The sequence below is a fragment of the Cherax quadricarinatus genome, chromosome 64, assembly GCF_038502225.1.
Source record: "Cherax quadricarinatus isolate ZL_2023a chromosome 64, ASM3850222v1, whole genome shotgun sequence".
NCBI lineage: Eukaryota > Metazoa > Arthropoda > Malacostraca > Decapoda > Parastacidae > Cherax > Cherax quadricarinatus.
In genome coordinates this window covers 1,161,242-1,188,014 of record NC_091355.1, presented here as the reverse complement: position 1 = coordinate 1,188,014, position 26,773 = coordinate 1,161,242, and the positions used below count along the sequence as shown (strand labels likewise).

Genomic DNA, 26,773 nt, shown 5'->3' with positions numbered 1-26,773 from the left:
CGGTTATCGCGACTTTTAGGGTGCGAATTGCACAGTCGCTCGTTTATTGTGGTTGTATATCGTAATTATCGCGGGGAGGTGATCTGAGAACTCACAGCCTGAGTAAGATATCGTGGCTATCGTTATGTGATGGGGAGGGGGTGGTGGGAGAGTGGGATGAGTGGGGGGAGGCGAGAAAGGAGAGAGAGGGAGGGTTGAGTGGGTGGAGGTAAATGAGGGGATTAGTGGTTGAGGGTAAGGAGTAGGGGATGAGTGGGTTTGGGGTGAAAGGGGATGAGTGGGGGAGGAGGAGGGGAAGAGCAGACAGGGAAGGGGGGTTGAATATTATCAACCATATCATTTTTAGGTATCAAGGGAGAACGAAAAATTTCACTTCTTCTCTTCTTTCTTTTTCTTTTTTCAATCCATCGTTCAACTGTTTTTTAGTCATTCCAGCCAACATCATACTCTCTCTTCCCCTTTATTCCTTCCTATTATTCACTTCTTTCATGCTCTTCTCTTCCCTTATACCTCCTCTTCCCTCATACCTTCTCTTCCCTCATACCTCCTCTTCCCTCATACCTCCTCTTCACTCATACCTCCTCTTCCCTCATACCTCCTCTTCATACCTCCTCCCCTCATATCCCTCATACCTCCTCTTCCCTCATACCTCCTCTTCCCTCATACCTCCTCTTCCCTCATACCTCCTCTTCCCTCATACCTCCTCTTCCCTCATATCTCCTCTTCCCTCATACCTCCTCTTCCCTCATACCTCCTCTTCCGTCATACCTCCTCTTCCCTCATACCTCCTCTTCCCTCATACCTCCTCTTCCCTCATACCTCCTCTTCCCTCATACCTCCTCTTCACTCATACCTCCTCTTCCCTCATACCTCCTCTTCCCTCATACCTCCTCTTCCCTCATACCTCCTCTTCCGTCATACCTCCTCTTCCCTCATACCTCCTCTTCCCTCATACCTCCTCTTCCCTCATACCTCCTCTTCCCTCATACCTCCTCTTCACTCATACCTCCTCTTCCCTCATACCTCCTCTTCCCTCATACCTCCTCTTCCCTCATACCTCCCCTTCCCTCATACCTCCTCTTCCCTCATACCTCCTCTTCCCTCATACCTCCTCTTCCCTCATACCTCCTCTTCCCTCATACCTCCTCTTCCCTCATACCTCCTCCTCACTCATACCTCCTCTTCACTCATACCTCCTCTTCCCTCATACCTCCTCTTCCCTCATACCTCCTCTTCCCTCATACCTCCTCCTCACTCATACCTCCTCTTCCCTCATACCTCCTCTTCCCTCATACCTCCTCTTCCCTCATACCTCCTCTTCCCTCATACCTCCTCTTCCCTCATACCTCCCCTTCCCTCATACCTCCTCTTCCCTCATACCTCCTCTTCCCTCATACCTCCTCTTCCCTCATACCTCCCCTTCCCTCATACCTCCTCTTCCCTCATACCTCCTCTTCCCTCATACCTCCTCTTCCCTCATACCTCCTCTTCCCTCATACCTCCTCTTCCCTCATACCTCCCCTTCCCTCATACCTCCTCTTCACTCATACCTCCTCTTCACTCATACCTCCTCTTCCCTCATACCTCCTCTTCCCTCATACCTCCTCTTCCCTCATACCTCCTCTTCCCTCATACCTCCTCTTCCCTCATACCTCCTCTTCCCTCATACCTCCTCTTCCTCATACCTCCCCTTCCCTCATACCTCCTCTTCCCTCATACCTCCTCTTCCCTCATACCTCCTCTTCCCTCATACCTCCCCTTCCCTCATACCTCCTCTTCCCTCATACCTCCTCTTCCCTCATACCTCCTCTTCCCTCATACCTCCTCTTCCCTCATACCTCCCCTTCCCTCATACCTCCCCTTCCCTCATACCTCCTCTTCCCTCATACCTCCTCTTCCCTCATACCTCCTCTTCCTTAATCCTCTCTTCTTTCTTGCACTCCTTCTATCATCCCTTACTCTTCACCCCTCCTCTTCTCCCCTCCTTTTCACCCCTCCTCTTCTCCCCTCCTTTTCACCCCTCCTCCCCTCCTCTTCACCCACCATTCACTACCTCCCCATTACTGGATTTAAAATCAATCCTAAACAGGGAACGAACCAAAATAATCCATCTCTTACCGGATTTACTCAAAGTGATTTACAACTTAAAAAAAAAAATCCCCTCTGAAGACGGAGATTACAAATCAGTTTTATTTTAAGTCATATTGGCCAAGTCATGTAATTTCAGAAGCAATGTTGTCTGAAGTTAAGTAATCTCTGTGAGACGCGCACAACTTCAGCAACTCTATAAGACGGGATTTCCTATTTGTAAATCCGTGTCGGATTTCTATTATAAATCTCCCTTTTCTACATTGTAAAAAAAACGCCTTTTGAAAGGCGTTCTCCCAATTATTATTTTCATTTTATTATTGTTAATAGTGATAAGGGTAGTAACAGTAGTGATAAGGGTAGTAACAGTAGTGATAAGGGTAGTAACAGTAGTGATAAGGGTAGTAACAGTAGTGATAAGGGTAGTAACAGTAGTGATAAGGGTAGTAACAGTAGTGATAAGGGTAGTAACAGTAGTGATAAAGGTAGTAACAGTAGTAGTAGTAGTAGTAGCAGTAGTAGTAGTAGTAGTAGTAGTAGTAGCAGTAGTAATAGTAGTAGTGGTAGTAGCAGTAATACAGTAGTAGTAGTAGTAGTAGTAGTAGCAGTAGTAGTAGTAGTAGTAGTAGCAGTAGTAATAGTAGTAGTAGTAGTAGCAGTAATACAGTAGTAGTAGTAGTAGTAGTAGTAGCAGCAGTAGTAGTAGTAGTAGTAGTAGTAGTAATACAGTAGTAGTAGTAGTAGTAGTAGTAGTAGTAATACAGAAGTAGTAGTAGTAGTAGTAATACAGAAGTAGTAGTAGTAATACAGAAGTAGTAGTAGTAATACAGAAGTAGTAGTAGTAATACAGAAGTAGTAGTAGTAATACAGAAGTAGTAGTAGTAGTAGTAGTAGTAATTTATTATCAGAGACATGGTGGAATAGAAAGGGAATAGGATACAGAGGTTGGAGGGGAAAAGGGAGACTATAGGATGGAAGAGGGAAGGGAGGGTTAGGGATCGACGAAGTAAGGTAGGCAGGAAGGAAGGGGGAAAGAGGGACGGAGTGAGGGTGGGAGAAAAGGAGGTAGGAAAAAGGAAGGAAGAAATGGAGGGAGTAATTGAAAGAGGAAGAGAGGGAGAAGAAAAAATGAGGGAGGAAGGATGGGAGAGTGAAAGTGAAGTGAGAGAAAAGGGAGGGACAGAGAAAGGGAGGGAAAAATGAAAGAGAAAGGGAGGGAGGGAGGAAGGGAGGGAGGATGGGAGAGAGGAAGGAAGGGAGAGAGAATGGAAGGAAGGAAGAAAGGAAGGGAGGGAGGGAAGGAGAGAGAGAGAAAGGAAAGGTTAGAAAAAGGAAGGGAGGAAAAAGGGAGACAGAGGGAGAAAGAAATGAAGGGAGGAAGAAAGGGAGGAAGTCTCGGTGGATACCTGGCAGTAGAATCATCTTTAAATGTCCCCCCTGAGACAGCAAAGTCTTGTAAGTACTCTTCTTAAGACGGAACTCATCTTAAAATTGATCCTAAAGTCTGTATTGGCCTCGCAATGGCCACCTGCGGCAAGAAAGACCTTTAAATGGCCCACATATTTAGCTGGAACTGACCTTTAAGAGAAACCTTAAGAAAAAGTCATGTTAAATGTTTATCCTGAGAGGAGGAATGGGAAATGTTAGGGATGGGAATGTTAGGGATGGGAATGTTAGGGATGGGAATGTTAGGGATGGGACTGTTAGGAATGAGAATGTTAGGGATGGGAATGTTAGGGATGGGAATGTTAGGGATGGGACTGTTAGGAATGAGAATGTTAGGGATGGGAATGTTAGGGATGGGAATGTTAGGAATGAGAATGTTAGGGATGGGACTGTTAGGAATGAGAATGTTAGGGATGGGAATGTTAGGGATGGGAATGTTAGGGATGGGAATGTTAGGGATGGGACTGTTAGGAATGGGAATGTTAGGGATGGGACTGTTAGGAATGAGAATGTTAGGGATGGGACTGTTAGGGATGGGAATGTTAGGGATGGGAATGTTAGGGATGGGAATGTTAGGAATGGGAATGTTAGGAATGGGAATGTTAGGGATGGGAATGTTAGGGATGGGAATGTTAGGGATGGGACTGTTAGGAATGGGAATGTTAGGGATGGGACTGTTAGGGATGGGAATGTTAGGAATGGGAATGTTAGGAATGGGAATGTTAGGGATGGGACTGTTAGGGATGGGAATGTTAGGGATGGGACTGTTAGGAATGAGAATGTTAGGGATGGGAATGTTAGGGATGGGAATGTTAGGAATGGGAATGTTAGGAATGGGAATGTTAGGGATGGGACTGTTAGGGATGAGAATGTTAGGGATGGGAATGTTAGGGATGGGAATGTTAGGAATAGGAATGTTAGGGATGGGACTGTTAGGGATGGGAATGTTAGGAATGGGAATGTTAGGAATAGGAATGTTAGGGATGGGACTGTTAGGAATGGGAATGTTAGGGATGGGAATGTTAGGGATGGGAATGTTAGGAATGGGAATGTTAGGGATGGGACTGTTAGGGATGAGAATGTTAGGGATGGGAATGTTAGGGATGGGAATGTTAGGAATAGGAATGTTAGGGATGGGACTGTTAGGGATGGGAATGTTAGGAATGGGAATGTTAGGGATGGGAATGTTAGGGATGGGAATGTTAGGAATGGGAATGTTAGGGATGAGAATGTTAGGAATGGGAATGTTGGGAAAGGGAATGTTAGGAATGGGAATGTTGGATATTGGAATAGGATGTGGAATGAAAAGAACTTAAAAAATAGAAATGACATGAAAAGTAATAACAAGAATAATACAAACGAGAGTAAAACTGAGAAATAGGAATGGAAATAAAGACAGGAATGGGTAGGAATGGGAATATCAAGACACAACAAATACATTTCCATTTTTTTAGCATATAATTAAAAAAAGTTTTGATCCTCGACCAGAAACAACAACAAAAAAAGACGAATTCATTTGACGTTGCATCCACCAATGAGAACGAAGTAGATAAACTTAACGACCAATCAGGGAGAAACGTTGATAAACTGCGGACCAATGAGGAGAGGCGATGGTAATCTCTGAACCAATCAGGAGGCAGCAGCAGGGGGCCAGACAGGTTCATTAGCGTCATCTGATAATCTTCCCGCTGCAATCCTCTCCTTTATCTAACATCGTTTTCTCTCATTACCATTAATATAACCTCTGATATATATATATATATATATATATATATATATATATATATATATATATATATATATATATATATATATATATATATATATATATATATATAGTGTTCCTTGACAATGTGAGTAGTCACGAAAGCGCTTTGAATTTAGCAGACTTATGGGGAAAAAAATTTTTTTCACCCTGCTTATTCGGCAGAAAACATCCTTGCATTTTTGGCCAAACTCTCCTATTTGGCTTATTCTCATGCCTCTTCTACCCGTTTCTCTGAAGATGTATAAGCACACGAAAGCGCTAAGGTTTTATTACATATATATATATATATATATATATATATATATATATATATATATATATATATATATATATATATATATATATATAAAAGATAACTTTCTTTACAAGGTGAAATTTTTTTTGATTTAATTATATTCCCGATAAGAGAAACAAGTTTCAATCTGATTTGTATAATTCTATTTTAATTTCTCTTTCATTAACTCGCGCGGAAAATTACGATTTGTGTCCGAAAATAGCCGGAACGAATATAGTAAATTGTTTTTGGTAGCAGGAAAAATATTGTGTTTAATTCTGGCTGTCAGTAAGTGCACCCGTTCGGGTTTTTTTTTTTCCTTAAGTCTTTCATCCACTGGCTAAAACCTCTGCTCGTTTTAATGCAACGGGAAATAAACCTAATGTTTTAAGTCTTACTTTAGATATACTGGGGTAGAAGAGAAAGATGGGGAAGAGAATGCATGCACTCACTAATATGTATCTGTTAGGGTCGAACAATAGCTCCCGGCTCCGCTTCTTTGCTGGCTTGTGGCCTCCTGGGAAAGATCGTGCCTGCTCTTTAAACTGTGCATAGTAAATCGGCTTTTGCACACTTACGTCTTGTGTTTTTCATCTCTCTCTGCCACACTGAGGCTACAGAGATGCTTTCTGATATTTCTGTGCCTCATTTTCGGTCCTTTGTTCCTGGTCGACTGTCGAATAACCAGTCATTGTACACTCTTAGCACTTTCTGTGTCGCAACCCTGCCTCTCCCTTTACTTTCTTCCAGTCCTCATTTCGTCTTCCAGTCCTCATTTCATCTTCCAGTCCTCATTTTATCTTCCAGTCCTCATTTCATCTTCCAGTCCTCATTTCATCTTCCAGTCCTCATTTCATCTTCCAGTCCTCATTTCATCTTCCAGTCCTCATTTCATCTTCCAGTCCTCAGTTCATCTTCCAGCCCTCATTTCATCTTCCAGTCCTCATTTCATCTTCCAGTCCTCATTTCATCTTCCAGTCCTCATTTCATCTTCCAGTCCTCATTTCATCTTCCAGTCCTCATTTCATCTTCCAGTCCTCATTTCATCTTCCAGTCCTCATTTCATCTTCCAGTCCTGGTTTAACTGTTTTTTCTGCAGATCTTTCCATCCATGGAGGTTTAGCTCTCCGGAAGCATCTACACCTCCTCTAGGCTCTAGGAATCCTTGCTCTGGCGGGCTGGTGAAAACGCACATATGGAAACACTTGGTAATCTTTACGACAAGATCTGATGAAATAACTTACGACAAGCCTGGTGTTCCGGGGTATGGGAGTGACCGTCTAGTTTCGGCTAGGCGCCCGTACTTGTCTTGGATCTGGCTGTGTGACTAAAGTACTGTGTATTTTGATGTAGAGTATGCAGGTTCGAATCCTGCTGTGGACAGAGATAATGTTTGTAAATAGTGTCGCCTGTTTCCAAATTATTAAACACACACACACACACACACACACACACACACACACACACACACACACACACACACACACACACACACACACACACACACACACACACACACGAGACAGACACTCAGAAGATTAACCAATCTGTGTATTTCAATCCCCTTCTGACATCGTCAGCCTGAAGAGGATCCTAGAAGGAGATCAAAATATACAGACCAATTTATCTTCTGTAGTTCTGTCTCTAAATGGGTTACATTACATATCAAAACATAGATGATGTGGTACTTGGTGGAGATATGTGAGTGTTCTCTGTGATTGCTATGAGGTCTGCATTCTCCTCACTCCTGTGTTCTTTTACCTTTTCTTTCCTGTGTGTTAAAATTTGGGCTGATATCATTTTGAAAAAAATATTCTCATTTAAGTATAGGCGTATTTTGTTCAGAAATTGACGTATACAGGTGACTTTACCACCTGAGGAGCAGGAGAGTCAGGTGAGCGTGGTACCTGATGACAATGCTGGAGGCGGAAGTCACCTGTCTTACCTAATTAACTTCAGCTGTTCAAGTGCTGGCTACCACCACTACCACTACCACCATTACCACCACCACTACCACCACCTCTACCACCACCACCATCACTACTACCTCCACCATTACCACCATCAATACTACCACTACCACCAACATCACAACTACCTCCACCCCCACCACCACCACCTTGTAGAGTTATCCTCCCCCTCTCCCCCTCCTCTCTTCCCCTCCCCACTCCTTTCCATTCTCCCCCTCCCACCATTCCCTTATTCCACTCCCTCCTCTCCCTCCGTCCCCACATTATTTAACACCATAATACTGGGTAAGGGCTCTTGATACTAGGTATCAGAGCTTCCCTTATCTCCTATCTCCCATTTCTCAACCTTCATACGATCCCTACGAGTTTTGCGCTTCCCAATAACTACAGCCATTACAACAAAACTATCAATAATAATTATAATAATTAATAATAAAAATTAATGATATTATTATTATCTATGCCAAGATAACTCCCAATAATTTCTAGATTATAGGGAAAAATTATCAATAATTCACATATTCCTCTGTACCCAACTCTGATGGTTGGGTAGGCCTGCGCGACGCTTGCAGCAATAGCCTGGTTGACCAAGGCTGTCAAGGAAGGAAAGCAATGTGTTACTCACCCTGCCAAACTGCTCGAAGTAATTCTTGACGTCTTCAAGGGTGGTGGGAGCTGATAAACCTCCCACGAATATTTTCTTGGTACGTGTCACCATCTGTGGGAGAGAGAAAGTGAGAGTGAGTGAGTTAGGTAAAGAAAGGGAGAATGATGAAGTGTGGGTGAGAGAGAGAGAGAGAGATAGAGTGAGAGTGAGTTTGGGGAAATGATGGACATGCATATATATATATATATATATATATATATATATATATATATATATATATATATATATATATATATATATATATATATATATATATATATATATATATATATATATACACTCGCACACATTATAGAAAAACACACACACGGGGCCAGGAGCTTGGACTCGACCCTTGCAACCTCAACTAGGTGAGTACACACACACACACACACACACACACACACACACACACATTTAGAGAGAAACAAGCTTATAAACGACAAACAGCACGGTTTCAGGGAAGAAAACTCCTGTGTCAGAACCTACTGGAGAGAGAGGGGTGGATAGACTACATTTTCTTGGACTGCAGGAAGGCCGTCGACACAGTTCCTCATAAGAGATTAATGCAGTAGCTGGCGGATCAGGTACATATAACAGGAAGGGCACTCCAATGGATCAGAGAATATCTAACAGGGAGGCAACTACGAGTCATGGTACGTGACGTTGTGTCAGAGTGAGCGCCTGTGACGAACGGGGTTCCACAGGGGTCAGTCCTAGGACCTGTGCTGTTTTTGATGTATGTGAATGACATGATGAAAGGAATAGATTCAGGAGTGTCCTTGTTTGCAGATGATGTGAAGTAATGAGGAGAATTAAATCAGATCAGGATCAGGCAGGACTACGAAGAGACCTGAACAGGCTACAAGCCTGTTCCAGTAACTGACTCTTCTAATTTAATCCCGCCAAATGCAAAGTCGTGAAAAGCGGGGATGGGCAAAGACCGCAAACAGGGTATAGTCTAGGTGGCCAAAGACTGCAAACCTCACTCAAGGAAAACGAACTTGGGATGAGTATAACTATAATACCGAACACATCTCCTTGAGGCGCACATCAACCTGATAACTGTTCCAGCATATGGACGCATTGCAAGCATAGGAATAACGTTCAGATACCTTAGGAATCGTTCAAGACTCTGTACATCATGTACGTCAGGCCCATATTGGAGTAAGCAGCACCAGTTTGGAACCCACAACTGGTCAAGCACGTCAAGAAATTAGAGAAAGTGTAAAGGTTTGCAACAAGACTAGTCCCAGAGCTAAAGGAAGTGCCCTACGAAGAAAGGTTAAGGGAAATCGAAATGACGACACTGGAGGACAGGAGGAAAGGATGGTAAGGTGGACAAAAGATGTTCTAGAGATGTGACACAAAAACTAGGGGTCACAATTGAAAGTTGAAGACTTCGATGAATCACAGGGATGTTAGGAAGTATTTCTTCAGCCATAGAGTTATCAGGAAGTGGAATAGCCTATAAAGTGACGTAGTGAACGCAGGAACCATACATAGTTTAAAGACGAGGTTTGATAAAGTTCATGGAGGAGGAAGAGAGAGGACCCAGTAGTGAAGAGGAGGGGCCAGGAGCTGTGATTCTACCCCTGCAACCATAAATTGGTGAGTACAGATAGGTGAGCACACACACACACACACACACACACACACACACACACACACACACACACTCCCTCAGCCTAATCACCTACGTTATTTTAATATGTAAATGATTTTTTCAAGTGAGTTAATTTTGCAGCGTAAATATTGCAAGATCGTCGCTAATTACCGTAATTAATAGTGTGATGCGAACGCTAAGTTAATTATATAGTGTTATTTTCCTGCTAATTATCCTGGTTCACGGTTATTTTCCATTCTTCAATCCTAGACGACGCCTCAAGGAGTTTGTGGGGGAGTATGGTTTGATCCAAGGAAAGAGGGGTAGGTAGCTCCGGCTCCTTGAATTAAGAGCCCCTCACCAAAGCCTAACAGTGGACAGCAGATAATGATCTCTCTCTCATTCCTTAATTCACCTTTACCCTTCTCTTATCCCTCTCTTTATCTTTGTTTCCCCTCTTTCTCTCGCTGTCAGTTATCGATTATTTTCGTCTACTTCCCCTCATCAGCCTTCAGCCTTCTCAAATGCCAGCTGTCATTCTCCCCTTAGAAAACTCACACGTATCCCCTTAACCCCTTAAAGCTCTCCTTTTTTAAGTGCTTTTCCTCCAACATTCCCTTCCCCTCTCCTTTTGTTCTCTATTCCTATTTTATCATGTCGTCTTCTCCACTATTGTCAATTTTCGCACTCTTCTTTCTTTTCCTTCCGTCTCCCTATTTTTCCTCCTTTTACGCTATTTCCTTCCAATTTCCGTCATATTTTCATCTTGTACTTGTCAGTTCTATTCCATCTCTCATATTTCCTTCTTCCCCATTTCCTACCTTTTACTTTTCTTTCCATTTTCTTCCTCTTTAAAGCCTAAATCTTGTCTCTGTTATTCCCCATAATATACCCGTCATTTGGTTCTCATTTCCCTCATTTCCTTCTCCCCATCTACCTCATACTATCCTGTGATAAGTTCGTGAGACAGTGTGTGATGAGTGTCGGACCATCACGGTCCATCCTGGATAGGAAGTCAGTCATCCTGGATAGTAAGTCAGTTCCTACACAGTGTGGGATGAGTCTCGGTCTAACAGAGGAAAGTCAGTTCTTGTTACAAAATGCAACATCTATATGAAGGACTTCAACTTGAGAATGTTGGAAGGTCAATTTATTGATCCCTCGCTAGTACCCAGCCTGTTTCTGGTCAATTTATTGATCCCTCGCTAGTACCCTGCCTGTTTCTGGTCAATTTATTGATCCCTCGCTAGTACCCTGCCTGTTTCTGGTCAATTTATTGATCCCTCGCTAGTACCCAGACTGTTTCTGGTCAATTTATTGATCCCTCGCTAGTACCCTGCCTGTTTCTGGTCAATTTATTGATCCCTCGCTAGTACCCAGCCTGTTTCTGGTCAATTTATTGATCTCTCGCTAGTACCCAGCCTGCTTCTGGTCAATTTATTGATCCCTCGCTAGTACCCAGCCTGTTTCTGGTCAATTTATTGATCTCTCGCTAGTACCCAGCCTGCTTCTGGTCAATTTATTGATCCCTCGCTAGTACCCAGCCTGTTTCTGGTCAATTTATTGATCCCTCACTAGTACCCAGCCTGTTTCTGGTCAATTTATTGATCCCTCGCTAGTACCCAGCCTGCTTCTGGTCAATTTATTGATTCCTCGCTAGTACCCAGCCTGCTTCTGGTCAATTTATTGATCCCTCGCTAGTACCCTGCCTGTTTTTGGTCAATTTATTGATCCCTCGCTAGTACCCAGCCTGTTTCTGGTCAATTTATTGATCCCTCGCTAGTACCCAGCTTGTTTCTGGTCAATTTATTGATCCCTCGCTAGTACCCAGCCTGTTTCTGGTCGATTTATTGATCCCTCGCTAGTACCCAGCCTGTTTCTGGTCGATTTATTGATCCTTCGCTAGTACCCAGTCTGTTTCTGGTCAATTTATTGATCCCTCGCTAGTACCCTGCCTGTTTCTGGTCAATTTATTGATCTCTCGCTATGTTTCTGGTTTTGTTAACAGTTTGTTAGTAAGATTTAAGGTCCTATTAACTTGTGCTTGTCATAGAACTTTAAGGTTGTATGTAGGATTGCAACTGGTTGTAATCATACCAACAGAGACAAATATGAGAACTTTAGCAACAATAACTGGCGTTAAGCTTAAAAATGCACACTTAACCCGCACACAGTAGATAGAGAAGCTTAAGACTACGTTTCGGTCCGACTTGGACCATTTACAAAGTCATTCATGGTCCAAGTTGGACCGAAACGTCGTTGTAAGCTCCTCTCTCCTATGTGCGGGTTATTTGTGTATTGTTCCAGTCACGGTATTGTGCCTTTTTATCCTTTAAGTTAAATAATATTTATAGTTTAACATAAACTTGGCAGCTATGGAGACAGGCTTCTATACATCTGTTGGTGTATAGCATCTGTATGCTATAATATTTTATACTTTGTAAATTTAATTTAACTTTGATATCAGCTCTTCACGTATGATATTGTACATATAAAAATACTCTTACATAAATTTTTCTGTTATCTGGTGCGTTACTGTACTAAGATTACACTTTAAAATACCAATGTAATGTATGAGTGAGTGTGTTCTCGGATTGACTTAGAAAAGTGACTGACAAAATAAATTCCTCCTGTATATAGCAAATGACCCATAGAAAGGCAATGGAAGGCTTGAACTTAAAGATAAGTGACTAGTTCGTTAAACTGCAAAAAATGTCGAAGCGGCACAGCGTCAGGCAAGGAAGACGGTGACTAAAGGACCTTAACTGGGGACGATTGATAAGTCCTCCGTACAGGGCCAAAAAAAATTAATAGTTACTGAAACTGACTTCAGCAACTTCCGAACCCCGTGTACGATAGTGCGTAGATGGCGGTCAACACAAGGTAGGTCTTGAGTTAGACTCGGGACCTGAAGCCTGCAGTGTCTTACGACACACAACCTCGGAAAACGTCAGGAATCACTATATATTAAGCTCTGTGAACAGAGATGCTCAGAGTTACGAGATGTATGTCCCGGCTCACCAACGGATGCTTACTCTTCCAGACAAGAATCTAAATGATAAGAACAGAGGTGAACATGACACGAGCAAAGGAGAGGAGCATTTTCTCAGAGAGTAGAGAGAGGAGGGGAGGTATTGTTTGGGTTAGTTCTAGCCAGAGGGCTTTAGAAGGAACGTTGTAGGTGCCAGAGTACACTTTTTACAGGCTCACTACACACCCCAGAAAAAAAAGATTAAGTGTCCTGCACTAGAATTAGCCGAGAAAAACTCTTGACAACCACAGACTGCAGTATAATGGTGACGTCCTACCTATATACGTAGCTAAAATATTGAACAACTAATAATAAAAACCAATATTTTAGCTGTAGCTATTACCTAAAATAACATTAGCCATATAATATTAGAAGTAAGAAGAAATATATACGGTAATTATCGTATCATTATACTAAGGGAGCTACAGACGCTCCACGGCCCATCAGGGTCACGTCACTTCCCACACAGAGTGGGATGAGTCTTGGTTCATCACAGGCAAGTCACTTCCCACACAGAGCGGGATGAGTCTTGGTCCATCACAGGCAAGACACTTCCCACACAGAGCGGGATGAGTCTTGGTCCATCACAGGCAAGACACTTCCCACACAGAGTGGGATGAGTCTTGGTCCATCACAGGCAAGTCACTTCCCACACAGAGCGGGATGAGTCTTGGCCCATCACAGGCAAGACACTTCCCACACAGAGTGGGATGAGTCTTGGTCCATCACAGGCAAGTCACTTCCCACACAGATTATTATTATTATAATCAAGGGGGAAGCGCTAAACCCAGAGGATTATACAGCACCTGGGGGGGGGGATGTGGAAGGCATTCAGGCTTAATTCGGGGAACTGGAGCACAAATCCAATTCCCTAAATCAAGAGCCCCTCACCAACATCAAGGAACCTTCCTTGAGGGGTTCCCACACAGAGCGGGATGAGTCTTGGTCCATCAGAGGTTACGAGAAAAAGTTCGAACTGGCAGTTTGGTGGTTGGGGCAGCGACTCTGGGCATAATACTGCGCTCACTAGTACCCTAACTAGGTAAGTTTGTCCATGCTCCTCCCAAAGAGAGAGAGAGAAAGTGTACGAATATATATATATATATATATATATATATATATATATGTCGTGCCGAATAGGCAGAACTTGCCATCTTGGCTTAAATAGCAACGCTCATCTTGCCATATAGGACAAGTGAAAATTTGTGTATGCAATAATTTCGCCAAAATCATTCTGAACCTGACGAAAAAAATATATTTCACTGTGTTTGTTTAGTATTAAATTACTGTAAACAAATCTAAAATATATTTAGTTGGGTTATGCTAAAATAAATTATTCTTGTTATAATAAGGTTAGGTAAGTTTTCTAAGATTCTTTTGATGCAAAATTAAAAAATTTTACATTAACATTAATGAAAAAATATATCTTTAAACGTATAAGAGAAAATTTCAGAAAGGACTTAATTTTAAATGATTTCTTGCTAATTGACCAGTTTTACATGTTCGGCACGACATATATATATATATATATATATATATATATATATATATATATATATATATATATATATATATATATATATATATATATATATATATATATATATATATATATATATGTTACACATACAAAATAATAGGTACCTATTAACCTAACAGTAAATAGGTACCTAGGTGTAACACTCTTGGAGACAATAGAAGACTGTCTGCACCGGAAGTAAGCCACGCTGCCTGGCTTTCTTGTTCAATGCTGAGGTTAATGACCCCGGGGCGTAATAATCCCCCGGGGTTAATAACTCTCTCTGGGGGTTAATAATACAAAATCTTCCCCACCATAAACACAAAATCTCAAACAGGTACTGATAACTACGTCATCCTTCATTACAGCTCTTCTGTAAATACGAGATAATTCGTTTAAACTACGCTAAATTGCCTTATATAACATTGTTAAACACCTAATTTCCTGAGGTAGGTTCTAATGGTTTAGGAAAGAGGAGTAGGTGACCCTTGTACGTGTATATGTGTGTGTACTCACCTAATTGTACCCACCCAAGTGTGGTTGTGGCGGTCGATTCATAGCTCCGTGTGTGTGTGTGTGTGTGTGTGTGTGTGTGTGTGTGTGTGTGTGTGTGTGTGTGTGTGTGTGTGTGTGTGTGTGTGTGTGTGTGTGTGTGTTTTTATATTTTCATCAATGACATCAACAGATTTCGTTTTCAATTTTTTCCCTCTTCATTCCACTACTATTCACTCATCAATTTATTTTATTACCTCTGTAACTATTTTTCTTCCTCATGATTCCTCCATTTGAAAAAGGTCATTGGTCACCCTGTTTTTGCAATGGAGAATTTTGTATGTTGTGGTCATATCTCCTTACATTCTTCCTTTTTCCAGTATTTAGAGAACACATTCCAACACTGTCTCGGAGTGCCCGGGTTCGATTCCCGGCGGGGTAGAAACATTTCGACGCGTTTCCTTACACCTGTTGTCCTGTTCACTTAGCAGCAAGTGTCGGTACCTGGGTTTTAGTTGACTAGTGTGGGTCGCATCCTGGGGGACAAGACTGAGGACCCCAATGGAAATAAGACAGCCCTCGATGACGGACTGCCTTTCATGGGTTATCCTGGGTGGCTAACCCTGCTGGGTTAAAAATCCCAACGAAATCTTGTTACTCTGGGCGTGCGATGCTCTGTATTTTCTCTGTGTACTCTACACTGGTGTTTCGTACTCGATAACTGTCTTATATTCCACAAAGTAAAATAAATCCTCTGCCTTTTGATTTTTCTGTACAATTATAGACACAAAAAAGTAGATTACACAGAAAAATTAACATACTCTAGAAGCCAAGTCTTCTTGTGATCAGTAAGAAATAACATGGTGTTCAGTGGTGACAAATTCCAGCTACTCAGACTGGGTAAAATCTGAGAACCTCAAAAGAAGCACTGTATTCAAAACAGAGAGCGACCACCTAATATAACGAAAGTAACATGTGAGAGACCTGGGTGTGATAATAGCAGATGACCTGTCATTTACAGAACACAAGGTAAATGTTGCGATAACTAGGTAAATGAATAGGGAAGGATAATGAAAACAGTATAAAGGAAAATATTGCAAATGGGGACACTGTTCAAATCACTTATCCTCTCCCCCCCCCCCCAGAATACTGTCTAAAGCGGGAGTGAGATATTGGAGCTAGAATAGATAGTTTATTGCCCACTTATTGCCAGTAAAGCATTTAAACTACTGGAGCGCCTTGGAGTACTGAATATGCATTCCCTGGAGCGGAGGAGAGATGTGTGATAATATATACTTGGAAGATAGTGGAGGGTTTAGTCACACACTACTGGAGTGATATATATGGGTGAAAGAGCAAAATGAACGCAGTGAGAAGCAGGGGCGCCGAGGGCACAGTAAGAGAACAATGTATATACATCAGTGGTCCAAGACTACCTAACATCTTATCAGAAACTATCAGAGATATTGCAGGGACAAGTGTAGAAGTCTATGAGGGGAAACACAACCATCACTTTTGTGCTAAATGCCAGATCAACCAAGCTGTAATGGATATATGGAGCAGCGGCCGCTAACAGGAACAGCTTTGTTGTCTAAGCACGCACCAGATAAGCCTAGCTTAGGGCCGGGGTGTGGCAGTAGGAAAAGACTCGATTTTGATCACCAGGTATATCACAGGTACCGCAAAAGTATATTGTACATCAGTAACATGTCTCACGATCAGTTTGCTGCGATTACATGGAGATACCTGGAGAGGATTTCAGGGGTCAACGCCCCCGCGGCCCGGTCTGTGACCAGGCCTCATTGGAAACAGTTCAAACTTCTCGCTTCTGAGATCAGTGATGAAACAAACCATTGTATCTTCACTATCACGTGCAAATGCGATTAAGGTTGGGCTCTATGCTGGTGCAGTGTATTCTATAATTGCCCTGATGTTTGTAGACCTCAATAATCTCAATGCTTCTACTTTTTTTTAGGTATCTGAAGGCGCTCCTGAAACTCGCTGTCCTCGCTTGTGCTATTCAGTTTGAGTTCCTGTGGCGATATGTTTACTGCCAGCTTCACTCAGAGACCCTTGTACGATTTTTTTGTTCTTTCCCAGCCAAACTATACTCCGTTTTGGTTATTTTTTCCATCCCCCTTTCCTTAAGAATATGCACGCGTTCCCCAGCAAAGAGTTCTCTCTGCCTTTAATTTAAGTTCCCAAAGTTTTGAGTTAACACCTGTTCAGAAATCAATTTTTACATGGCAGACTTTCCCTCAATCGATCGCTCAGAGGCTTCACCGTTGTTCCCTACCTTTCCTGCCCCAGCCGGCCTCCGAAAGCCCTAAAACCAACCCAAACGCGAAGATTTCTGACACCATCACGACCAAACGTGAAAACCCGCGGCCTGGGAAACATGCAAATTCTACAGACACCAAAGAAGAAAAAAGGGGCCCAAGTATTCAAAGTTTAGAGGAAATGTTAAATATCCATTAGAAGACCTTGCACCAGCCAGTCGTCGACATTTCAGAAGTGTAAGAACCTCTAAAGCCAGATGCGCACCCTGAGATTGGGCCAGAGTAATAAAAAGATGAAGATGCGTCGATATATCAGCAACTTTCTCAGTGGATGCTGGGAGATGTGAGAAGGGTGGATGCTGGGAGATGTGAGAAGGGTGGATGCTGGGAGATGTGAGAAGGGTGGATGCTGGGAGATATGAGAAGGGTGGATGCTGGGAGATGTAAGAAGGGTGGATGCTGGGAGAGGTGAGAAGGGTGGATGCTGGGAGATGTGAGGAGGGTGGATGCGGGAGATGTGAGGAGGGTGGATGCTGGGAGATGTGAGGAGGGTGGATGCTGGGAGATGTGAGGAGGGTGGATGCTGGGAGATGTAAGGAGGGTGGATGCTGGGAGATGTGAGAAGGGTGGATGCTGGGAGATGTGAGAAGGGTGGATGCTGGGAGATGTGAGAAGGGTGGATGCTGGGAGATGTGAGGAGGGTGGATGCTGGGAGATGTGAGGAGGGTAGATGCTGGAGGATGAGGATGGCGGATGCTGGAAGATATGAGGAGGATGGATGCTGGGGGATGAGGGTAGATGCTGGGAGATGTGAGGCGGGTGAATGCGGGAGATGTGAGGAATATGGATGTTGGGAGATGTGAGAAATATGGATGTTGGGTGATGTGAGGAAGGTGGATGCTGGGAGATGTGAGGAAAGTGGATGCTGGGAATGTAGGGCTAGTGGAGGTAGATTTTTTGGCTCACGAGTCCTCCTCTTTCCTCGTCTTCCTCCTAATCTTCCTTTCTCGCCTTTTCCTCCTCTTCCTCCCCTTTTCTCCTTCCTCTTCCTCCTGCCCCGAACCATCTGCTGACTGGAAAACAGTGTAGCAGCAGCAGCTGGGATAAGTGCCCACGCTTCAATGGTGCCTTGACGTCTCTGTTTTGTGGGCGGTGGGGAACGGGCGGCCCGCCCATCCGCCCGCCTTCCCGCCCACCTGCCTGTCTTGTCTGTCTCCTTGTCTTCTCGCTTTGTCAGTTTCTACCTACCTGTCTGCCAACTTGCTTTCTTCCTGTATGTTATGTTCTCTCTCTCTCTCTCTCTCTCTCTCTCTCTCTCTCTCTCTCTCTCTCTCTCTCTCTCTCTCTCTCTCTCTCTCTCTCTCTCTCTCTCTCTCATAAATTTGTCTCATCTCCACCTAATTCACCTGCTCAAACCTCCCTTCCCTTACTCCCCTTTACACCCATAAATTCCCATTTTTCTCAGACTTCACCTTAGAAGGGTACAACCCACCTTTTTCCCTTCACACCTGTGGGGACACGTCTCCCATTCTCACAGCTGGTTGCTTGTGGCCGCCAGATTCTTCCAGAGGTTATCACCCCCGCGGGTCGGCCCCATATCAGGCCTCCTGGTTGACGGCTTGATCAGGAAGTCGGTTGGTACTAGTCGCAGGTAATCCTGCCGACAGCGCCACAGCCCGGGTTATCAGGAACTACAGGAACGTATTAGGCTCCCTCTTGAAGACAACCAGGAATGTACTGGTGCGTCTTCTTAGATTGACTAAGAAAAAGTATTTCCTGACCCGCCGTTGGAGTTTTTGGTCAACTGACCGAGGCCTTCCGCTGGCTTACCGGTCCGCCCCTTTAAAAATTATGGTTATAGTTATAACCATTTAGTATATGTTTCCTCTTATGTATAATGGGAGGCTGTTGAGGAGTCTTGTTCCCCTTGCATTTATTGAGTTATCTCCCAGTGTATTTTGCTCCTATGCCGAACCTCTTGCTTTCGTAGGGAGGAATTTCGCTGTGTAGATTTGGGAACAGCTCTGCCAGTATTTTCCAGGTATTTATTATAATGCATCCATCACATGCGTTCCTAATAATTTAGGCGCTCGCCAGGATTTATGCAGTATTGAAGGTTCTCTGTACAGTCTCCAAAACCGGCAATTTCACCTGCCTTAAAAGGGGCCGTTAGAGAAGGGCGATATTCCAGTCTAGAGAGCCACAAGCGACCATGACAGTATCATCATTACCTTGGCATCTCTTTGTTTTAAAAATACTGGTTATGTATCCTTCCAGTTTTATTTACAGTAGTGAGTCTTGAAGATACGATATGAAACAATGTACGAATAACCCGCACACAGGAGAGAGAAGCTTGTAACGATGTTTGGGTCCGACTTGGGCCATTTACAAGTTATATTGAGAGAAGTGAGTGATTGAGCCACTATATACCGACTCTCTCCAATGTGTCGGTTATTTGTGTATTGTTGTTGTTGATAAGATCTGACATTGTTACTCCAAGTTCCCGTACACTAACAGAGCACAAACCACGGTACGGGTGGGGCTTGAACTTAAGAACATAAGAAAGAAGGAACACTGCAGCAGGCCTACTGGCCCATGCGAGGCAGGTCCAATGCTCCCACCGGCTTAAATCAATGCCTTAACCTAGTCAGGTCAGTCACATTCACTTTCAATGAGTCGTAAGACTCCAGGCCAGTGCCTAAGTCACTGGGCCAGCTGGTTACAATAAGATTAATCCAACTAGGTATATTTATACACCACAGGGAGGTTAGCATGGGCCACCACTGTGACCACAGCCGTATTATTTCGATTTCTTAAGTCATTTAACAGAGCACTGAGTACGTTTGTTCCCTGGTTTGATAGTGTTTTATGTTCTGTTTCAGTTTATATATATATATATATATATATATATATATATATATATATATATATATATATATATATATATATATATATATATATATATATATATATATATATATATATATATATATATATATATATATTCCAAATTTTTCGTATTTCAACTTTTCCATAGCTTAATAATACTGAAATATGTCATGGATGGACATCACAGTGTTTTCTGTGACCCACTGGAAAACCTGGTTTAACTCGGCTTGGAGGTTTGCTCTGTCCTCCGTAGATGTCGCTTGTTCAAATTCTAGTGTCGTTCGCAAATATTAATACGGTACTTTGATTTGTCTCTCTTTGATAAATTAGACACATGTGCAAGACTTGGGTATCTTTATTGAGGAAACGTGGCTTCATCAGTCCTATACATAGAAAAATAGTGAAGATCAGAAGGAGTTTGAGGTAATCAGTCCCTCAGCCTGGAGTCAATAAACACTCCATCATCTCGAAGAGAATTCAGAATATGAACGAAGTGGCTGATATACTGCAGACAGGTGAGGTGCAGCAGTCGTAGGTGATATTTCATTTATCTACATTGCCTCTCTTTGTCGTATGTGGGAGTGAGAATGAGTATTGGGTTGAGTACTATGCCTTGAGGAACAGAATTTTTGACTGTGGCTGACTCTGTAAATTTTTTCTTTCTTGCCTATTACTCTTTGGGTTCTGTGTTTAAAATAGTTGAAGATTCTCTTGTCCATTATTCCAATTTTTCCAGATATTTATTTTGTATTATGTTACACCCGGATCCTGTGTCGTGTTCTGCTGCTTGAAGGACCTAATTAGAAGTGTAAGACCTCTAGCCTGTTCAGACCCGTAGTCTCTTCTAGGGGTCCATGCGGCCCGGTCCCAGACCAAGCCAGATTGTTAGCCTGACCCATCAGGTTATTGATCCCTGCTGCTCACAGTCCAACGTATGCACCACAACCCGGATAATTAGTGGGTATTTTGAGGTCAGTCAGAGGTTTGTTGGTAATTCTTCTTGTGCACAGTGTTGAGCAGTCGTGGTCCCCTCACACTTCTATTTTAAGAGGAAGAAATGATTACTTTCAGCGTCGTGTTAACCTTCAATTATAATACTGCAGCTTATTAGTCCTAATTAATTTTACACATATTTATTATTTATGTCGTCCCATTTATAAAGGTAATCCAATTAACCAACCATTTCAGATATATTAATGGAGATAATATTCATTTATTACTGAACCAACCCTTTTAAATTCTTGACACATTTATGGGTCTATTGGTATCATATTTATTATTATTATTATTATTATTATTATTATTATTATTATTACTATTATTATTATTATTATTATTATTATTATTATTATTATTATTAGTTATTATTATTATTATTATTATTATTATTATTATTATTATTATTATTATTATTAGTTATTGTTATTATTATTATTATTATTATTATTATTATTATTATTATTATTATTATTATTATTATTATTATTGTTATTATTATTATTATTATTATTATTATTATTATTATTATTATTATTATTATTATTATTATAGATGGTACTTGCATACGATTTGTAAATTATCATAATTAATACCATGACGACCTCATCCCACCCTCTCCACAGCATTTCAACCTCTCCCTCACTCATCAATCCTTCCCCCTCATTTATCTATCCTTCCCCCTCACTCATCAACCCGACCCTCCCTCACTCATCAGCCTCTCCCTCACACCTGGCTTTACCTTCCGCCCCCCTCACACCTGGCTGGCTGCATCTTGGCACACGTGTGTAATAATCTTCCTTGGGCGGATGCTGCCACTACGGCAGGAGATGAATCTGATGCTGCGAGCATGGGTGGGCGTTTTTCAGGTGAAGTGTTGGTTGATGGGTGAGTGGGTATGAGTGGGAGAGTGTGAAACCGAGTAAAAGATTAAATGGATAGGCGAGAGAGAGGTGAGTACGAAAGAATGAGTGGGTGAGTGAGAGGTGAGTACTTCTACTACCAGTCCTTATTTTCTTCCTCTCCTGGTCTCGTCCCTGTATATATATATATATATATATATATATATATATATATATATATATATATATATATATATATATATATATATATATATATATATATATATATATATATATATATATATATATATATATATATATATATATATATATATATATATATATATATATATATATATATATATATATATATATATATATATTTTCAACAAGTCGGCCGTGTGTGTGTGTGTGTGTGCGGGTTATTTGTGTATTCTTGGAGAAATGAGTGGGTTAGTGGGCTGATGGGTGGGTTTGGGGTGGGTAAGAAGAAATGGGTATTCTTTCTCGAGAACTCTACTGCCTCCTTTGTGTGTAGGAACTATGGCTGCACGTTTAAAGTCTCTGATATTTCACCTTGATCTAGCTCTTTCTCCAGAGAATATCGAGTGCTCGTACTAGGGGTATTTTGCACTTTATAAGTAAGGAGCTCCATCTTACCTGCCCCAGCTGCGGTATTTCTAATTTTGTCCGAATTCCGGGAGATTTGTGCTTGCGTCGGATGTATGATTCGTACTTGCGTCGGATGTCTGATTTGTACTTCCTTCGGATGTATGATTTGTACTTGGGCCAGATGTATAATTTGTAAAATGGGCAGAGGGTATAAAAGAAACATGCTTGATTCCTCAGCTCTCCTAAACATTGATTTCTGCCAACTAGTATCTCCACCAAGTGCCAGATCAACTAGGCTATTGTGGATATATAGGGCAGTGGGCAGAGGGCAGCAACAGCCTGGTTGACCAGGCAAGCACCAGACAAGCCTGGCCAAGGGCCCGGGCTCCAGTAGAAAAAGAATTCTCGAAAGTCATCAAAGGTATATCAAAGATAAAGGTATATCCTCTCAACGTAGGAATGTGCATCGGTAATCTCTTGGTTTAGGTACCCCGAGGTACCTACCATTACCCCGGTGGCGTCTGCAGGTACCTGAGATACATGCAGGCAATCCGGGGCGTAAACTGGGTGCATAATTAAAGGAAATTATGTATTTGTCCTGCAAAGATTGTTACAGAAGAATTCTTAATGGTAATATTAGAGAAGGAGGTGTGAGGGAAGGGATGGAAGGGGAAGTGAGGGAGGTTGCATGATGAGGGAAAATCGAGAATGAGAGTGAGGGGAAAGTGGGGAATAGTTAAGAACAGGAGGGGGTGTAAATTGGGTCGTTCGAGATTGAGAGAATACTGAGAAGCAAGAGTGAGAAGATAGAGGCAGGGAAGAGAATGAGGGTATGAAGAGTGGGAGGGAAGAGTGAAGAGAGAAAGAGGAAGGGAGGAGACTGAGGGAAGAGAGTGTGCCAAGAGAGGAGTATCACACAGTATCGTTTCTTTAAGACTTTAGTGCTCATTTGCGAGGCAAGGAGAATGTTTCTGTGGAGAGAGTCACTCCAGCCTTCGGCAGGAGAGTCTTACGGGCCACACTCTTCAAACTTCAATGCGCCCGATTTAAACAGAGCGAATTTTCATGAGTCAGTAATTCGATTTTAGTGACAGTGGCGTTTAATACATTTAGAATGAAGGTCGGAGGCAAGCACAAAGGCCTCAGTGCGGAGGCTTGAAGCCTGAGCAAGCCCTTATTGGGGCAAGTTCTTCGTGTGAAAGGCTGTCGTGAGGAAATTTGAAGCTTGGGGTGTACCCAGCATCAAGTTCAACGTGCTGGTGTTTCTGATTGGTGAAGCTCATTCGCCTACGTGTTTAGGGTCATTCGTCTTGTTTTCAACGTACGTTACACAAAACCACTGTCCTGCATGTGATCTGAGCCAGCCTGGTGCACTGCTCGTCACTGCTGGCCAGGATGTGTGCCCCATCCTGGTACTGTGTAGATCACTAGGTGCTGGAGCTGTCTGATGTTTCAGAGTGAGGCTGGACACCCTGAATGAGGTTACCTCACTACTAGCACCAACACTGACCCTCAGACCCTCTCAGACCTCGGGATGGATAACACTATAAAACTGTAGATCTATAGTCTGAACAGGTGTACAAGAGCTGTGGCAGCAAGAGTCTCATTCTCTCTCCGAATCTGATTCGCTATTAGACTTAACTGGTCCCTGAACTCTGAACGTAGCTAAATATATTCTGTGCATATATTCATGGAGGTGGCAATATATGTATAACCAAAATGCTTTATTCCTCATTCTTTCTTCCTGTGTTGCGTTTAAAGCTTTTGCATCGCACGATCTGGCACCACACACCCTTTGATAGTAAGCCACTGAGGACTTACTAGGGAGACTTGAATTTTGACGCTAGCCCTTAGTGGTGAGATTTAAATTCTGGGGCTAGCCCTTAGTAGGGAGATTTAAATTCTGGGGCTAGCCCTTAATGGAGGAGACTTGAATTTTGGGGCTAACCTTTAGTGGGGAGACTTAAATTCTGGGGCTAGCCCTTAGTGTAGACTTGAATTTTGGGGTTAGCCCTTAGTGGGGAGACTTGAATTCTGGGGAAATATGAAGACTGGTGGGAGCTATGCTGGCAATTTTTCGATAGAGATAATATGAATAAGAGGAGAAGAAGAGGAGGAAGAAAGGAAGGAGGAGGAGGAGGAGGAGGAGGAGGAGCAGGAGAAAGAGGAAGAGGAGGAGGAGGAGGAGGAAGAGGAAGAGGAAGAGACCCAGTGTAATATTCCTTTCGACTAAAAGCCTGGTACCCAGTGGGTGATGACGCTCTGCTCACGTTAAAACTTTCTTAATATCTAATGCATCAGACTCACAAATTTGTGTTCTCAGCCTTGCTCTAGAGATATAAGCTCCTGCAGGCTTGTACTCATCCCCGAAGGACTTCAAAAGTGACGCTGGTAAAGGCCAACTCATACTCAGCCACTAGCCCTCCAGGGAGGAACTTCATGTTCTTCTCCACGGGGATAAAACTGACCAAGTTCCTTGATTATGTCGACGTTTCTCTCTGGGTGGTACCTGGGGAAGGCAAGAGGAGCGTTAGACGGAGATTGTGAATCAAATTTGTTTTCTGGATGCCGTTTTCGACCTGAGAAAGACCCATCACACAGTCAGAATGCCTGTAATCAATTAAACTAGGCTGCCTACCCATGATATACCTTGATGAATTTCGAGTTTTCCTACTTGGCTAGGCTTGTCTGGTGCTTGCCTGTTCACCCAGGCTGTTGCTGCTGGCTGTCCACTGGCCCACATATCCATAACAACCTGGTTAATTCTGTGCTTCGCGGAGGAAATTATGGAGTTTTCTCTACTGATGATTGCTACACTTATCTTGGTAGCTTCTGCGTGCTGCGAACTGATTAATCAGGCCATTATCCAGGGGTTCTGGTCTGGGACTAGTCTGGGACCAGTCTGGGACCCGTCTGGGACTAGTCTGGGACCAGTCTACCATGTTCTAGACTTTACAACAAATACACATACACAAAAGCGCTGCACGGGTAACACAGATCACATTCTACTCATTACAGTAACTTTCTCTGTTGTTAAACTGTTGTTGCTTTCCTCGTTCATTCTCGCTATGTTCTCGAACTGTTTTTTTTATGTTCGTGTTTTTATTGTGGGTTTATATGGTTCTTGTTCATTCATTTTTTTTTTTTTGTAAATTTATACTTGCGCTTACGTCATAATTTTTGGCACGAGTTCTTAAAGTTCTTGTGACGTCCTCATTACGTTCTTGTTACTCTCATGAAACATTCTCGTTACGTTCTCCTGACGTTCTCGTTACGTTCTCCTGACGTTCTCGTTACTGCCCGTACAACCGTTTCCCCTCTAGCGGTCACGCACCAACATTCCCTACGGGAAAGCTTTTCAGAGCTCAGAACCACACAGTGGAAATCCAGATTTTACATCTAATTAGGAAAATGCTGGTAGAGGAGACTCCCTCATGGTCGAAATTCACACGAGATACACAGCGTGGTTCACCTCTGTGGCATTCATTAGGAAGGCAGGATAGGGTGGGATGGGTGGCCCACGGGTTCGATACGGCGCAAACCGACAAGTTGCCCTATAATCCACCAACAAAGATGGCAACAAGGACATGTCGCCCTCACTTGAGCCGTAGTTTTTGATGGTTATTTTAAATTAGTATGAGAGTATTTATTTGTGCTGAGTGTTTATTTTCGTTGTTTTTATTGTATTTCTTGTTGATTTTTGTTCTTGTCTTTGTGTTGTGCATATTGTTTTAAACTTTTGTGATCACTGAATGGTCAACGTAGTCAATGATGTACTCCATTGATGTCTATAATAATATAGTACTACAACCACTACTACTAGTACAACTATCATTTCTACTTTAATTACTACTAATAGCACTACTGCTATTACAACAGCTACTACTAATTCATTCATCTACTACTATTACTATTACAACAACAACAACAACAACTACTACTACTACTACTAGTACAACTACTACCACTACTTTACTGCTCTTCTCTCTACCTTCTTCTCCCCTACCTCTCTTCTAATTCTCTCTACCCCTCTTCTCCTTCTCTTTTCCCCTCTTCTTTTCCTCACTACCCCTCTTCCTCCTTCTCTCTACCCCTCTTCTTCCACTTCACCTGCCTTTCTAATCTTCTCGGTTCTGGTGTCGGAGAGAAGAGCTGTCACCTGGACCGAGAGCTGGAGCTCATTAGATCGTGTGAAGCTCTCTCTAGTCTGCTTTAAGACTCTCCTCTACCTTGTCCAATTACATCAAGTGAATTAATTAGGACGGCTAGGAGAGGAATTGGAGAAGATAGAGGAGAGAGAGAGAGAGAGAGAGAG

At 42.5% G+C, this 26,773-nt stretch overlaps 1 protein-coding gene across 5 annotated transcripts in view; it reads right to left on the bottom strand.

Moving 5' to 3' along the window:
• LOC128700039 (RNA-binding protein Musashi homolog Rbp6) overlaps nt 1-26,773 on the bottom strand; it is a 532,325-nt gene that overhangs the window by 490,484 nt on the left and 15,068 nt on the right. For 3 of the 5 annotated variants that reach the window (XM_053792975.2, XM_070098696.1, XM_070098698.1), the window contains exon 1: nt 8,172-8,269. In XM_053792975.2, the coding sequence (XP_053648950.2) occupies nt 8,172-8,264 (93 nt within the window). In that variant the 5' untranslated portion in view covers nt 8,265-8,269. Of the gene's footprint in view, nt 1-8,171; nt 8,270-26,773 lie in introns of those variants that run through there. The other 2 variants (XM_053792974.2, XM_070098697.1) reach the window with 1 other exon arrangement.